Source organism: Oryctolagus cuniculus, chromosome 2 (genome assembly GCF_964237555.1).
Source record: "Oryctolagus cuniculus chromosome 2, mOryCun1.1, whole genome shotgun sequence".
In the NCBI taxonomy this organism is placed as follows: Eukaryota; Metazoa; Chordata; class Mammalia; order Lagomorpha; family Leporidae; genus Oryctolagus; species Oryctolagus cuniculus.
In genome coordinates, this window is record NC_091433.1 from 177,323,258 (window position 1) to 177,339,696 (window position 16,439).

The window sequence follows — 16,439 nt, forward strand, 5'->3', positions numbered from 1 at the left end:
AAGACCTCCGGTCGTGTTGGCCAGGCTGCTGTCCTCAGGCCCCAGGCACTTCGCTCAAGTCAGGAAGAGTTTTCTTGGTGTATCCCTGCCTCTCTTCACATCCACTGGCCTCTTCCCTGGGGTCTTTGGCCAGCTGTGAGGACCCCTGGCCCTGGTCTCTCCAGTGTCCATCATCTGGGTCTGATCTAATAAGGCATTTTTTAAGAACCAACCTTGATATATGAGTTGCTACATAACAAATTACCCCACAACTTAGGGGCTTGAAATAACAGGATTTAGTACCTTGCAGCTTCTGTAGGCCAGAAACCCAGGCAGTTTTTCTGGCTCTTTCAACTCAGGCTGTGCCACAAGGCCACAGCCTCCTCAAGTCTCAACAGCTCACGTGCTTGTAGGCAGGATTCAGGTCCTCCTGGGTTGCTGGACTTCCGGCCTGGTGTACACATGGTTTTGTGCTACGTGGGCCTCCCAGGAGGGTAGCTCACTGGACGGCAGCTGGCTGCATTGGGGCAAGCAAGCAGGAGTGGGCAAGAGCGAGAGTGTATGAGCAAGACAGTCACAGCCTTTTATAGGAAGGGGCAACCCCTGCCTGTGATTCCTAAGAAGCCACTAGGCCCAGCCCACGTTCCAGGGGAGGGGGTCATTTGGGGCCACTCCGAGGTCTGGTCAGCACACTCAGTTGTCTGGTGAACGCGCTCCACACGAAGCTCTGTGGAGGACCAGGCCCCCGGCACTCCCAGGGGGTGAGGGCCTGCCTTGGCTGCTTTCCCACTTTCCATTACAGAAGAAAAGGGGTCAGAAAGGCGATGCACTTCGTTGTCACATCACAAGTACCTATTAAACATTTACCTGTGCTGAGCACAATGGGGCAGAAATTTAAGAAGCGACAAAGTGCTGGGGCGGGAGAGGCACAGGGTGTGTGCGGGCATCCCCGGAAGATCCCGTCTCACCCTGGTGGAGGTGGCTGTGAGCCTGACCCCCAGAGAGCCAGCAGGAGCTGGGTGGGCAGCTCAGAGGGTGGTGCTCTGGCAGAGAACACGGGGGTGGGGGGCGAGCCCCTGCCTGCACTCCTGCTTTGCTGTGAAATGCGCCCAGTGGCAGAGTCCATCTCCTCCTCCTAGAACCGCCCGGTCCCTGTGCTTTCTGAGCCTCAGCTCGGGCCCGGCCTAGCGTGCAAGTGGCCCGGGCTGCACAGAGGGGTGGCTGCAGCTTGCCTCGCCCACCAGTCAGGACGCCCCACCAGCCTGACCCTGCATGAACCGGAGTTCTCCCGGGCGCCTGGCACTAGGCTGGCCCGGTGTGATCCTCCAGCACAGGGCAGGGGTCGTGAGGCCCGTAGGGAAAAGAAGGCTTTCCCAGCCATCCAAACAAAGGCCACTTTGAGAGTCTGGCGGCTGCCTTCCTCGGAGGGCGTGGGATGGGCAGTAACCCAGGAAGAGGGCCTGGTTCTTCTGATGTGAGCAGCAGGTTTCACTTCCTGATCCTAAACCTGCAGCCACACGTGGCGCCCGCCCCTCCCCCCAGCATCATTTTCATATTAAAATGTGTGTGCTTGGAGGCTCAGGTTCTTGTTCTTCAAAAGCAGCCACCACACCCAGCTCAGGTCCCCAGGCATCGGTGCTGGGCCCAGAACACATGGAGGGAGGCTGCCAAGGACCACGGTGTGCCGAAAGCCCGATGACTGGTTCTCACAGCTGGTGCTCCCTGGCCTCCCGCTCAGACATCGGAATTCCCAGACTGCCCTGTTGCACGGTCCACACGTGACCCCATCGTGCCTGTAAACGCGCTAAACTCATCACACACCTTGGGAGAAACACCGGCTGCCGTGGTAAGTGGGGTCACCCTTGGGGAAGCCCACACAAGCCAGGCAGCCGCCTCTCCTCTGCTCCCCTCAGCCCTCAGAGGCCCAGGAGGGGCCCTGTGGTTGCCCACACCCCGAGCTGTGCCCACTCAGGACGGCCCTGCAAAGCCAGGCATGCACATCTTGTTCTCGCTCCTCTCACCCCAGCATCTTTGGGGCTGAAACTGCTGGGTCCGGCCGCTCCGTCTCCAGCCAAGTCTCCAGCTCTCCTCCTCACACTGGGGAGGCAGCACCCTGAAGTCCTAAAAATCCTGAATTTCATCCATTAGCATGTGTTCCCTGCTTGTAGAAAGGCTCATGGTGATTGTAATTGCATCAAAGTGGAGGGGAGGAAAGGAAGGCTGGCCGGCACTGTGGCGCAGTGGTTAAAGCTGCCGCCTGCGACGCCGGCATCCTATGTGGATGCTGGTTCTAGTTGCAGTGGCTCCACTTCCTATCCAGCTCCCTGCTAACGTGCCTGGAAAAGCAGCAGAAGATAGCCCAAGTACTTGGGCCCCTGCCACCCTCATGGGAGCCCCAGATGAAGCTCTTGGCTCCTGGCATTGGCCTGGCCCAGCCATAGCTGTCATGGCCATTTGAGAAATGAACCAGAGGATGGAAGATTGTCTGCCTCTGTCTTTCCCTCTCCCTCTGCCTCTCTGTAACTCTGCCTTTCAGTTAAAGTAACTAAGCCCTTTAAAAAAAAAAAAAAAGTGGAGGGAGTCCTCAGAGTACAGTGATTGGCATGGCACAGGATAATAGTCTCTCTGTGTATGTAAACTGGGAAGAAAATGTAAGTTAATGATAGATACATAGAAAGATACATAGATACATAGATAGATACATAGAAAGAAAGAAGATACATAGAAAGAAAGAAAGTAAATAATAAGATGTCTGTAGCCACTGAAAAAAATAGAATATTTCACAAGAATAGACATATTTAACTGTTAATACAAAAATATTATACAAGTTAAGCAATAATAGCATACCTAGCAAAAAGATTCCCTTGTATGCAGTGGTATAGATACACCACATTGTCAACCCATTTACCCATTGATGGGCTTTGCGTTGTTCCTGTGTTTTGCTATTGAACTGTTGCTGATGAACCTTTGTGTACAGTTCTGGGTGGATATGTGTTCATTTCTCTCGGACAGATTCTCAGGAATGGAATTTTTCTGGTCACATTTTAAGAAACTGCTGACCTGGTTTCTAAAATGACTGTACCTTTTACAGTCCGATCAGCAATGTACAAAGGTTTCAGTTTCTACACATCCCTGTGCGTCTCTCTGATTGGAGCTGTTGTGTGGGTATTAAGAGTTATTAATGTGTTTTCAATCTCCGTTTCCCAGTGCCTGTTCCTGTTGAGTGCTTTTCACATGATTGTTAGCCAGTTTGTGCGTTCTCCTGGTGAAGGGTCTACTCCAGTCTTTGTGCCTTTTGTATTTGGGTTGTTTGTCTTCCTGCTATTGAGTTGTAAGAGTTCTTTATAAGTTCTTGATGTGCACATTCTATTCCCAGTGTGTGACTTACTTTATTTTTCCTAATGGCATCATTTTAGTAATAATTTTGTAGGGCTATAACTCACACCCCTCACAGTCTGCTATTTTAAAGTGTAAAATTCAGTGGTTTTTAATGTAATCACAGAGTTTTGCAAGAACCATCATCACAATTTTAGAACACATCATCACCCTACCCATTAGCAGTCACTGCTCATCCTGCCCCAACCACTAATCCGCTTTTTGTCCCTCTGGATTTGTCTGTTTATTCTAGACATTTCATATAAGTGGGATCACACAGCGTGTGGTCTTTGTGACTGATCTCTTTCATTTAGCAAAATGTTTTCAAGGTCCACCCATGTTGTAATACCTGTCAGTACTTCTCTTTTTATTGCTGGGTAATATTCCATGTATGTAATATATATGTATGTAATATGTATGAGTATACTACATTTCATTTAAATCATTCATTGATGGACATTTGAGTTGTTTCTGCTTTTTGGATTTTTTTTTTTAACCTAAAGACAGGTGTATTTAATTATTTATTTGAAATAGTTAAGGGACTGGCACTGTGGTACAGCAGGTTAAGCTGCCACCTGCAGTTCCAGCATCCCATATGGGCACTGGTTCGAGACCTGGCTGTTCTACTTCCAATCCAGCTTCCTGCTAATGTGCCGGGAGGGCAGTGGAAGATGACCCAAGTCCTTGGGCCTTCTGGAACCCATGTGGGAAACCTGGAAAAAGCTCATGGCTCTTGGCTTCAGCCTGGCCTAGCCCTTGGCCATTGCAGCCATTTAGAGAGTGAACCAGCAGATGGAAGCTCGCTCTCGCTCTCTCTCTCTCTCTCTCTCTCCTCTCTCTCTCTAACTTTGCATTTCAAGTAAATAAATAAATATGAAAACACAGAGTTAGAGGGAGAGACAGGGAGACAGGATCTTCCATCTGCTGGTTCACTTCCCAGATGGTCACAATGGCCAGAGCTGGCCTAGGCCGAAACCGGGAGCCAGGAGCTGCATCCAGGTCTCCCACGTGGGGAGCAGAGGTCCAAACACTTGGGGCATCTTCTGCTGCTGCTTTCTTCAGGCCATTAGCAGGAAGCTGGATGGGAAGTGCAGCATCTGGGACATGAACCAGCACCCATACAGGATGCCGGCATCACAGACAACAGTGGCTTTACTCACCACACCACACCACGCCATGCCACGCCACGATGCTGGCCTCTTGTTGGCTAAGTTGAATAATGCTGCTTCCATGAACGGTTGTGCAGATTGTTGTGTGGACATACGTTCATCTCTCTTGGGTGTGTATCTAGAACTGGAACTGCTGGGTCACCTGGTACTCAACGTTCAACCTTTAGCTCAGCCACCAGGCCGTTTTCCCGAGCAGCTGTTCATTCCCTTCTCCATTTCTCTCAGCAGTGTGTGGAGGTTCCTGGGGCTCTACAGCCGTGCCTACACTTAGCACCTGCCTTTTTTGATCACAACCATCCTAGTGGGTAAAGTAGTATCTCATGGTCTCGATTTGTGCCTGCCCAGGGCCTAGTACTGGTGAGCATCTCTTCTGTGCTTATTTGGACACTGTGCGTCTTAGCCGATTCAGATTCTTTGCCCAGTTGAAAATTAGGTTATTTGACCTGTTACTGAACTGGAAGAGTTCCAGGTACAGATCCATTATCAGACACGTCGTGTGCAGAAGTTCTGTGCCTGCCTGTGGCTTGTCTTTTGCTTTCTCCGTGCTGTCCTTTGAAGCACAGAAGTTTGTTTTGTAGCTTCTGCTTCTCATATGCTCTCCTACCCAAGATCATAAGGCTTCTCCCTGTTTTCTTCCAAGAGTTTTGTAGGTTTAGCTCCCGTGCGTAGGTTATTGAGCCATTCTGAGTCCATGTGTCCATGTAGTGTTTAATGATGCTTTTTGAAGAACAGAAGCTTTTAATTTTGATGAAATTCAACGTGTCTTTCATATAGCTTGGTTTTGGTGTCACATCTAAGAAATCTGCCTAACCCATGTCTGCAAAGATTTCTTTATGTTTTCTTTGAGAAGTTTTACAGTTTTAGCTGTTATAGTTACTTTGATCCCTTTCAAGTTAGTTTTTTAAAATGACATGAGACGTGAGGGTCTGTGATCATATTTATTTGTGTCCTGGAAAGAGTCCAGGAAGTGTGCTAAGTGATAAAAGGAAACTGCGAAACCATGTGTGCAGTATACTACTACTCACGCACAGCTTACAAGTATAAGATGCACAGATATGCGGGTACACGGGGTGAGAAGTTTCACACCCAGCTCTCTGACAGTGGCCGCCACCGAAGGGGTAAGAAAAGGAACTGGGAATGGCAAGAGCAGTGGGCACGGAGCTCCTCAGGTTTATCTGCAGTACTTCCAGGTGGAAATAAATGTGACAGTGTCACGTGTGTCGGTTTGGAGTGGTTTATATCACACTTTCTGGTTTTCCACCTTTGTAAACTTCTCAAGTTAAAATCCACACACATAGAAATGACTCAGAGGTAAGACCAGCACCAAGACCAGAAACCGTTTCTGTCGAGGTCAGTGCCCGGCCGAGCCAGGGCCGAGTCCCTCTGCTGCGGGCCTTCCGAGCCTGGTTCCTGGGAAGATAGGGGTCTTCGTTTGCGCTCCTCCCTCCTTGGCTTGTATTCTCCCAGTGCTGCTTCTGCAGAAAGCCCCAGCTCTGCCGCACGCAGCAGCCCCGAGGAGCAGCCCCCTGCCCTGTGAGCTGCCTCTGTTCAGTTTCCGTCTTGCATTGTGCTTTCCCATCCCCCCAGCCTGTGGTGTGTGGTTGGTGGGGGCCCTGGGAGAGGCCTCGCTGACCCGAGCCCTGGGCCGCAGCCCGACCCTCTGGGTGGCGAGCCCGGCACAGGCCCGTGGCTCTGCTCATCTTTGGTTCTCTCCTGTTAACTGGACAGGGAAGCCTGGCCCTTCCTGCTGTGGCTGTTGGGGGATCAGAGGAGAGTGAGTGCATGAACCGGCGCGTGCACAAATGTGTCTGTGAACAAACAGGCAGGACGTCTGCATCTTCCTCCCTCCTGGCCCTCCAGCAGCTGACCCCGCCCCCGGCCCCCTCGGCCTCCCTGAAATGCCCCCTTCGCACCAGGCTCTCCTTCCCCTTCCTCCTCTCTCCAGTCCTGGGGCAGCCTGGGCGTTCGCTTCACACATGGCCAAGCCCGCGCCAGCTCCACCTGGCTTTCCCTTTCCTCAGAGATACCTGAGCTCCCCTGTTCTCTCTCTGACCCTCCCAGGCGCAGGCCGCGGGGTCCCCGCACACGTCACCCACTCACGGAGGTGGCCGCCCCATGCCCATGCCCGTCCGCTCCACGTCAGCCGGCTCCACGCCCACCCACTGCCCGCAGGACTCACTGAGCGGCGTCGGCGGAGACGTGCAGGAGGCGTTCGCACAAGGTGGGTGCTTGCCGCATGGCACAGGGAGGGGTCATCCCGCAGTTTCTGTGCTTTTGTTGAAAGCTCTTGGCTTCAGTGTGGGATTAAGTCAGGTGCTGGCCCCTTCCTGTTAGATGGGCCGGTCTCCAGTAGCAGGTACACACACAGCAGCCGTGTGGGGGAGCTGGGGCGCGGGGCTTGTGCTTTGGACCTTGTCCCCTTCAGAGGAAGTGGATGGAGTAGCTCTCAAGTCATGCCCCCAGCCCTGCAAGCCTTGGGCGCAAGCACAGGATGGGCACATGGACTCCACACACCACCCTGCGAGGGCACGGCCGTGTGAGGCTCAGCGACACTGAGAAGTTGGGTGGGAGACGAGGGGCTCAAGCAGGAAGTCTTGGGGGCAGGGGACAAGGAGGGGTGCTGGCGAGTGAATTCCGCCCGCAGCTGACCAGCACCTCCATGTACGGCTCGCTCTGGATCTCAGCTCTGCCGCGCAGGGAGAGGCGGCGGCGGCCGTGAGGACGGGGCTGGGGCTCCTCTTGCTCCTGCTGTGCCCGGGAGCAGGTGGAGCTGCCGCAGCCCCGTCTCCCCGCAGGCGTCCTGCACCTGCGTGCCAGGGCCTGGCAGGATGAGGCGTTTACCCAGCTCTCCTCTCCGTGCCCACCGCCCTGGCATCGCCGTCTGCTGACTCCCCTCAGGTACGAGGAGAAACCTGCGCAGTGACCTGCTGGTGGCTGCCGACTCCATCACCAACACCATGTCATCCCTGGTGAAAGAGCTCCGATCAGGTGAAGCCCAGAGCTCCCCCGCGGCACACGCGGCCTCGTCTCACCCCTCAGTCTTTGCCTTCTAGGGTGCGGCGGAGGGCAGCGCCCACAGAGCGTGAGCCCGGGGGTGGGGACGGTCACACATTTAGCTCGACCTGCCTTGCGGAGCCAACACAGTTCTGAGTGTAAGGAATCCAGATCTGCACCCGGCAAGGCCCCTTCGTGCCTGCCCTGTCTCCGCCTGCGCTTCCTGCACAGCCGCTCCCTCCCTAGGCCTGGCCGCATCTCGGTCAGAAGCTTTTTCCGGGATGTCTGGACTGGTGTCGGCCACCAAAGCGCTGGACTTCCTCCCTCCGCCTCTCTGCTCTCTCCTCCTCCGTCTGGCCTTGAAACCCCAGCCCCTGCTCTGTCCGCCACTCAGCTCTGACTGCACCTGAAGCGCACGACCTGAGCCTGTTGCTTCCTGTGCTCCCCACCTGACTTCTCGCTCCGTCTTTCCCTCACTCAGTACTGCAGCGGCGTCCTAGAGGCCCCTGTTTCATGGCCTCTCCCTACACAGAACCCGGAGGGGGTGGGGAAGAAAAGCCACTCGGGTGCCATCATCACCCCAGGAATGCCCGTGGCTCCGCCAGCCTTGCAGCTGCCCGACACCTCTTGTTTTCCAGGGCTGGGGCTTCCACGGCGTCCAGGAAGCGAGTGGCCCCTTCCTGCGCGCCGTGCTCGCTCGCGCCAGGGCCCGCCTCGTCTCCGTTCACTCGTCGTGTGCTTCGGAGCACCCGGCAGTAGCTGCAGAAGGTTATTCAGTAGAAACCTGGGCAGCTTTTTCACAGCCATTCCAACACGTACACCTCGACTGAGACAGCCCTGGGTGTGTGCAGAGCCACGCAGGGAAGTCCTACCCTTCCAGGGCTGTCGGGGGCTCCCCAAGGTCTGGCCCAAGTCAGCCTGCTTTCCCTGTAGAATTAGCAAGGGGCCCAGCAGGTTTTAAATCTGAACGGGTTAGGATCAGCCACTAGTGCTCTGCTCTCTGGTGGCTTCTCGGGCCCCTGTCTCTGGTCCTCCGCCTCCTTCACAAAGGGGGCCAGGGCCTGGGCATGACTTCCCGATGTCCCTGCCCCAGACTCCAGCCATCCTAGCATCCAAGGACATTCCCAAGGGCTCCAGGCTGTGGAAATGACCTTCCCTCATGTCCTGTGGCTGCTCGTTAGGGTTTGTGCAAACTAGGTGGCTGGCACACTCCTCACACGAGAGTGAGGGTGCAGTTGGACAGCATGAAGCCCTGAGCCCCAGAGGCCTCGCTCCATGGAAAGCACACATCTGTGGGGAGACTCCGGGACCCCCCAGCAGGAGAGGATGCCGACTGGAAGACGCCTCAGAGATCAACGCCGCAAGCGATTGCCTGGCAGAAGTAAAATCCTTGCATGCAAGGAGGCCAGCACCAAACTCCTGCCTCCCTCCTCCCCGGCGCCTCCAGGTTTCCATCAGGAGGAGAGGGCCGTGCAGACCTCTTGACGCGTGTTCTGGGCAGGTGCACGCTGCCTGTGTCCATGGTTCGTCTTCCCGTCTGAGAAACATGCTCACAAGTGACGGGATCCCAGAGCTGGGACGGCCCTGACGAGTCACTGGGTCCCACTTGCCGCCCAGGACAGTCCTGCTTGGACACTGCCAGGGAGCTCATTCAGGGCCAGCCCTTGCCACCAGGGAGCCACAGCCTGCCTTCCTGTAGCCAATTGCTGGTGCCCCCGGCAGCCACCCGAGGAACCCGGTGTGGCCTCTGCAGCTTCAGCTCCCGAGTGGATGGCGGACAGCATGGGTCTCCGAGCTCCTTCACCCAGTCCCTTCACCCTGCTGGACCACCCCAGGACGTAGCCCAGTTCTCCACAGCTCCAGTGCGAAGTGGGCACCCAGGGCCAGCGTCCTCACCACTCCTAACTCAGGGGGTCTCACCCTGCAGAGCGCACAGGGTGAATCCCCCCCAGGGACCGCAGATGGCACTGGCTGTCTCTCACACAGCCGCTCAGCACTGTGCCGTCACTTTAAGTTTATCCTCAGCTAAAACACTAGGTTTTTTTGTTTGTTTGTTTTGTTTTGTTTTTTGAGCCAGTGTTAATTTAGGCATGCCCGTACCACGCACTGCTACAGTAACTTTCCTGGATCTGAATGCAAGATGTGCATTAGGGAACACCCAGGCTCCCCAGTCACCAGGGTGGCCGGGGCAGAGCCAGCAGCACAGTGGGCGGCATCAGATGCTCTGCTTGCTGTGGGCCCAGGGCAGCTGGGCTCCGTTCCACAGTGCTGGGGCCTGGGCCTCGCAGGGTGTGGCCCAGACCTGGGGATGGTCCCCGCCTCCCGCCTTTGTGCTGCACGGAAGGGTCACTGGCCTCCTTGGACTTGTTTCCACAGCAGAAGAAGATGCAGACGAAGAAGACGACAAGATGCAGAACGGCAAAGACAGAGGTAAAGGCAGCGCGCGTGACACCCAGCCCCTCCCCTTTGTCTCTGCTGCCCTCCCCCCCCACCCCACCCCGCCACCTCCCCTCCCGGGTTCCTCCCACCCACTCTCCCGTCAGCCAGTGACGTCAGTGGGTGCACAGAGGCTTCCTGAACCCCTGCTGCGGGGGTGGGGGCCGGGGCGGGGCTGAGGATGCAGATGAAGGAAAACCTAAGGTGGACCCTCGGCCTCCAGGGGCTTACAGTGTGGTTGGGAAAGCAAGATGGAGACAGGCAAAATAAGCAGCCACAGTGGTCCGGGAAACTGCGCGGGCTCCCTGAGAAGGGAGAGACGGCCGTGGGCTGGAGTCGCCCTGTGCTTTCGTGGAGAATAGAGGGGAAAGTTGTCAGCAAAGCCGAGGCCAGCCGGGCCTCCCTGTTCTCACTGGATACAGACCTAGTCCGTGTGGGGAGAGCTGTGCTCGGCACTTTTCCTGTTATCCCGGGACGTTTGAGAGTCAGCTGTTATCTCCGCCAAATATGACTCTCTGTTGCTGGATTCCTCCAGAGTGTAGGCTCCCAAGGCAGAGGCCTCGGCCCGTTCTGTCCATGCTGTCTCTCCACGCAGCCCCTAGGACGACGCCTGGCACATAGTAGGACGTCAGTGCGTGAACCTGGTGCTCCGTAGGAGGATACTGTTGGGGGAGGGGGGACACGGAGTGGCTGGTGTCCCCGGGAGGCCAAGCTGCCTGCTGCCCGCCGAGCACAGAGCTCGTCCTTCTCATCTGCCCTCCCAGCTCCAGAGGGGAGCAGACGTGGCGGTGTAAGTGGCAGGGCCTGGCCTCGGCTCGGGAATCTCTACCTTCAATGCCCGCGCTTTAGCCTGAGCAGAACCAGGAGGCCGAGCCCGGCAGGAAGGTCTCGGGGACAGGTGGAGCGGGGTCCAAGTGGGAGATCGAGGGCAGGAAGCTGGCAGGATGGTGGTTCCGGAGCCGCCGGAGCGGTGCATGCGGGTAAGGGGGAGGGGGTGACCGGAGCTACCAGCAAGCACGCCGAAATGGCCCAGGGGCGCAGGAAGAGAAGGGGAGCACTGTAGGTGCTGAGGTGTGGCGAGTCGGAACAGGGCCCCGGCGCGGGTGGACGGCAGAGATGGTGAACCGAGGTGAACGCCGTAGTCGGCATGGACGCCAGGAGGTCAGAAGCAGGGAGCAGCCACGTTCCCAACACCCAGAAACACCGTGGAGAAAAGTAGAGAAGACTGCTCCCCCATGCAGAGGGGAAGGACGTAGGGCAAGAGGTGGAGAGGAGAAGACACTCCGCACGCATGCACACGTGTGCACGCACACGCTCCAGCCAGATGCCGGCATCCACGTGCGGTGGCCCTGGCTGGACACTGAACAGCTGCTGCCAAGGCCTCGCCTGCTGCACAGCCTCCTCCCGCCGTGACCTCTCCTTGGGTCGCCGGGGATGGGTCCCAGCCGCCCGGCCTGTGTAGCGTGGACCCCCACCTTGTCCCGTCCTGTCTGAATGTGGGCAGTGTGGTTCCCCGTGCCCGCCACTGCCCGCCTCAGGGCTCTGCCCTTGCCCTCGAGGTGTGCCAGCAGTATTTCCGTCTCTCTCTGCGGCTCGTAGCACCGCCTCACCTCTCCACGAATACACCAGAGCATCCATCCACAGGGAGGCCTTTCCTGGACTTGGATTGCCGTGGTTTTGGGCGTGGACTAAGAGCCCGGGGCGAGGCCTGAGCAGTGTTTTAGAAACGTTTGACTCTCAGGGTAGCAAGGGTACAGTGTAGCTCGCGCGTGGCTGTTGCCTGTGGGTGGGCCTCCTGCTCCTCTGCTGGGGTCCAGACAAGCCCCCCCTGCCTTATGCTCCCTGTGCCCGGATTCCCCCCCCCCGCCCCGCCCCAGGTAGGGAGCTGTCAGGCCTGTTTGCACCCTGCGGACCCCTGGTGCAGCGGCCCCTCCGTGAGAATGGAGGCAGGCTCTTGAGGGCCCAGGCTGTGCCGGCACCTTCAGGGTGAGCAAGAGCCAGGCCACGAGCGTCTGGGGGCAGCGCACTGCAGGCAGGGGATCCCAGCGGCCCCACGCAGCTGCCCCATGTTTGCGGCCATGGCCATTTCATGTTGGTCGCGGTGGCGGGTGTAGACAGTGTGAGTCCACCCAGATCTCCAGGAGAGGCAGGAAGGGCCCCAGAGCAGCAGGGGTGACGGCGTGTGTTCTCTCTGCCCCTGCGCACAGGTTAGCAGAGCAGCGGGCACACAGAGAAGCCCGGTGAGTACAGTGTCCGCGGCCCCTCCCTTCTCCTGGGTCTCCGGTCCCCCCCCCCCGCCCCGTGTTAAGCTGCAGGGCCGGGGCAGCGCTAACAGTGAGGAAATGAGCCCGCTGTTCCGTGTGCCCGTGGTGGCCGCGGACCCAACTCAGCTGGCTGCACAGGGCTCAGCCTGCGCCTGGGCTCTGCCTCCTGTCCCCATTTCCCACCGACACAGTCCACTTCTCTTCTGGGAGCCCGACCACAGCCAGTGTGCCCCTGGGCCCCTGTCGGTCAGCACTGGCAGCTGTTGAGCCCGCAGGGTCATGCTGATGCAGACGGGCCTGGCCGAGCTGTCCCTCTTCTGTCCAAAAATCAGATGAGTCTGAGCGCAGTGGCCCCACGGGCACGTGGGCGGGCCTCTAGGAAGCGTCTTCCCGGTGTTTCACCCCACCGCCTTGCCTTGCCCGCCCCAGCTTCCAGGCAGGCCCGGGGAGGCGAGGGGCGCAGGGCCGCTGCCTCAGCTGGTTCAAGTGTGCATTCCCTGGGGACAGCCAGGAGACCCCAGTTTTAGATGATTTCCCTCCCCCACTTCTTTCTCTTTAAACCCTAGACATCTCCCTCAGGTCACACCTTCAGGGTGGAAAAGCCACGGCCGGCACCCAGAAAAGGGGCTTTCTCAGAACCTTCCTGGCCGCCTCCCAGGACAGCCCCAGGCCCTCCCTGGCCCTCTCACCCCCTACCCTTCCAGCCCCTGGGAAAGTCAGGAAGAGCCTCGCCCGGCAGGGCCCGCCATGGCCCCTGTCTCCGCGACACGGAGGGGACCTGGGAGGAGGGGGAGGGCGCACCTGCGGCAGCCAGGGCCCCACCCCGGGGCTCGGAGCCAGGGCTGGGGTCGGCGGCCTTCTGCCTCCAGAACCTGTCCTCCGTGACCCGCCCCAGGGGCCAGGAATCCCCGCTCCCCTGCCCCGCCCTCGGCGGCGGCGCGCGCATCCGTGTGCTCCGGGCCACACTTGGGCCCAAGAAAGCGCCGGCGCCCGCGGCGCGTGACTAACGGTGCGTCTGTCTCATCAGGCCCGCAGGACGAGGAGCACGCCGGCCCCGACACGACGAAGGCACGGGCGTCCGCCCGGAGGCGCATTCCTGCCCGGCCCGCCGCCGCCGCCGCACACCTGCACCGGGCCTGCGGGCGCCGGGCGGAGCGCGGGGACGCGCGAGCCGGCGCGGGGCAGGGGCTCGCCCGGGCGCCGGAACTGGCCCCGGAGGTTGGAAAGAGAAAAAAGAAAAGGCACGGAGCGTTGTCGTGTGTGCTTGTGCGTGCGTGCGTGCGTGTCGGTTCTGACGGGGCGCCCCAGCGCGGGCGGGACCTCCGCGAACCCACGCCTCCCTCCGCCAGGGGGCGCTCGGGGGGGCGCCGTTCCCACGCAGCCGCTCCCCGCGGGCTTGCGCGCAGCTCGGGCACGTGACGCTCAGTCCAATTCCTGGTGATTTTCATTTATTTTTTTTCCCTCCTCCCCGGGTTCCAGGATGTTATTTTTAGTAGAAGAGCTGCTATAAATATTTATAAAGGGCAGCGGCTGGAATGAAGTGAGAGGCCCCACGGCCGGCTCTGCGACCCCTGGTCTAAGGTCCGCGCAGCCCGTGGGGGTGGAGCACCCCGAAACCTGGAGGAGTGGCAGGGGCAGCATTAGGTGTCCCCACCTGTCCCCTCCACCTGCCCCTTCTCCCACGCCCTCCCCCCACACACACATCTTCACGGCTCTGAGAACTGGGCTCGAATTGTGGGGGCAGGGGAGACCCTTGTCCTCCACCCCTGCCTGTCCCCACACGGATCGGGCAGGCAGGCAGAGGAGGGAAAAAAAGTGGGCTTGTCCACGTTCAGCAGACCGGGGGGGGCGGAGGAGGGTGCGCCACCCGTGGAAGGTTCCAGGGGTGCTGGGTGGGATTGGGGATCAGGGTGCGACAGGTCTCAGCGGTGACCCGGCTCGGCCCCTGTGCCTTCCCCACGACCCTGGCCTCCCTGGCCCCTGAGGACAGCACATCCCCACCAGGGCAGAGAAAGCTAAAGGCGCCGTCAGGCTGACAGCGCAGTGTCCCCTCGCCTCCGCGGGTGGGTGCCGGCCCGGGCGCGGGCTGTGCGGGGCGCGCCACCCGCGGCCTCTCTCATTCCGCCTTCTGCAAAGAGCAGCGTTCCTCTCTTCTCGGTCCTGGCCGCCTGTTGGTGGGGATGCGGTGGGCGCCCGCTGTAGCGTTGTTGACAGGTGATTTCTTGTGGAGCTGCGGTAGCCGCTGTCGCCGTCTGCAGCCTGGCCTGGAGCGCGGATGCTCTTCCTGCGCCGGGCACGTCCTCCTGGCTGGCTGCGGCCGTTTCGGAGTGTAGCCTCCACGGGTGACCTGACCCCCACACACTCTCCCCCGCCCCGCTGAGACCCTGCACGGGTACTGATTGCATCCCAGGTCGGGACGTAGCCGCAGCCCCCCTGAGCTCTGGCCTATGGCTCCCAGCCCCCCTGAGCTCCTGGGCAGGTGCACAGCCCTCGCACCTGCTGGCTGGGCCTTTCATCCCCTTGCAGACCCCTCTTCTGCCTTGCTCCGTGGTCCATGACAGCTTCAGGAAGGTACCGTTGCTATGGCAATGCCAGCAGCCCTCTGAATTCCTACTGCACCTTCGGAGGAAAAGGGCCCTGAAGAGGCAGTCGGCAGATGCCGGTCCGCTGGGGCCTCAGCGCACCACCAGGGGTCAGGTGACCAGAGCAAGGCAAGACAGTAAATACAGCAGCAAACCCCGTGCCTGGGCACCCCCATGTGGGGACGAGGACGCGAAAGGTTTCCTACCTGCAGTTCTGCATGGCTCTCAAGCCCACATCACAGCCCCAGGAGGGCTCGTGAACTTCCGGGTGGCTTGGCTGTGCCTCGGGAGCTGCGGGTGCAGCCCGAGCACCTGCAGCTGTAGCCAGCTCCCAGATGGCAGAGGTGCGGTTGGTCCGAGACCCCACAGTGGGAACCGCTGCAGTGTGCCGAGGAGGGAAGGATCCTAGGTGCAGGAAGCCCTCGCCAGGCAGGTGGAGATTGGCCAGAGCCAGTTGTCTGCACTGGAGGAAGACGAGAGAGGGCCTCGGGAGCCAGGGGCCCCGGGAATGTCTGTGGGGCTGATGACCCTCACACTGAGCTTCTGTTGGTCCCCACAGTCCATGATAAACACAGATCTGAGACGTGGACAGGGGCCAGCCCTCAGGCAGGGCCCGTGAGAGAGTAGCAAGGCTGCCCAGAGGTAGGGTGTGTCCAGTACAGACCTGCAGTGGGGTGGGGGTGGGGGTGCCAGAGGCCCGCCTGGCTCAGGCACTGACCCCTGCAGTTGTAGCTCCACACCGAGGTGCTGTCCCTAGGATGCATCTCCCACACTGCACAGCGTGGAGCCTCCCGGTGAGCTGCCACCTGCCGCCATCTCTCATGGGTGTTACGGGTCAATGAGAGTAGACAGTTCCTATGGAAACCAAGACCTGGTTATGGGCCGGCACCGCGGCTCACTAAGCTAATCCTCCGCCTTGAGGCGCCAGCACACCGGGTTCTAGTCCCGGTCGGGGCACCGGATTCTGTCCCGGTTGCCCCTCTTCCAGGCCAGCTCTCTGCTGTGGCCAGGGAGTGCAGTGGAGGATGGCCCAGGTGCTTGGGTCCTACACCCCATGGGAGACCAGGAAAAGCACCTGGCTCCTGCCATCGGATCAGCGCGGTGTGCCGGCCGCAGCACACCGGCCGCGGCGGCCATTGGAGGGTGAACCAACGGCAAAAGGAAGACCTTTCTCTCTGTCTCTCTCTCTCTCTCACTGTCCACTCTGCCTGTCAAAAAAATAATCATAATAAAAGACCCGGTTATGAGCAGATGCAGGGGTGCTGATGCCTTCTCTGTACACTCAGCCCGGGAAATCAGGCCTTTGTAGGGGTGGGCTTGGGGCCTCCCCTGCCCGGGCGGGCGTGTCTGCAAGCTGGGGGAGCACCTGGCATCGTCTCCCCCCTGCCACCAACCCCACAGGGGAGCGGCTGGGCTAGGACCGTGGTGTTAAGGAAATGGGCACCGGATCAGCGGTTGTAGCTCACCAGTTGTGTGAAGGTTTGGGTGGGAGGCGAGCGCTTCCGTTTGGAAAGCCAGGGAGGCCCCGTGGAGAACCAGGCCTCGCTGGGGAGGTTGGAGGGGGGGCCTGGAAGATGCTGACACCAGTAGGCTGTGCTGGTCTTCCTGACTGGGTGCTGGGCAGGGGCGTGTAGGTGTAG

General features: G+C 59.2%; 1 protein-coding gene across 20 annotated transcripts in view; it reads left to right on the top strand.

Moving 5' to 3' along the window:
- DTNB (dystrobrevin beta) overlaps nt 1-16,061 on the top strand; it is a 252,848-nt gene extending 236,787 nt beyond the window's left edge. For 4 of the 20 annotated variants that reach the window (XM_051843148.2, XM_051843147.2, XM_051843155.2 and 1 more), the window contains 6 exons: nt 6,585-6,744; nt 7,422-7,511; nt 8,156-8,358; nt 9,894-9,947; nt 12,161-12,193; nt 13,245-16,056. In XM_051843148.2, the coding sequence (XP_051699108.1) occupies nt 6,585-6,744; nt 7,422-7,511; nt 8,156-8,358; nt 9,894-9,947; nt 12,161-12,193; nt 13,245-13,658 (954 nt within the window). In that variant the 3' untranslated portion in view covers nt 13,659-16,056. Of the gene's footprint in view, nt 1-6,584; nt 6,745-7,318; nt 7,512-8,155; nt 8,359-9,893; nt 9,948-12,160; nt 12,194-13,244 lie in introns of those variants that run through there. The other 16 variants (XM_051843159.2, XM_051843162.2, XM_051843165.2 and 13 more) reach the window with 9 other exon arrangements.
- The last annotated feature ends 378 nt before the right edge of the window (nt 16,062-16,439 follow it).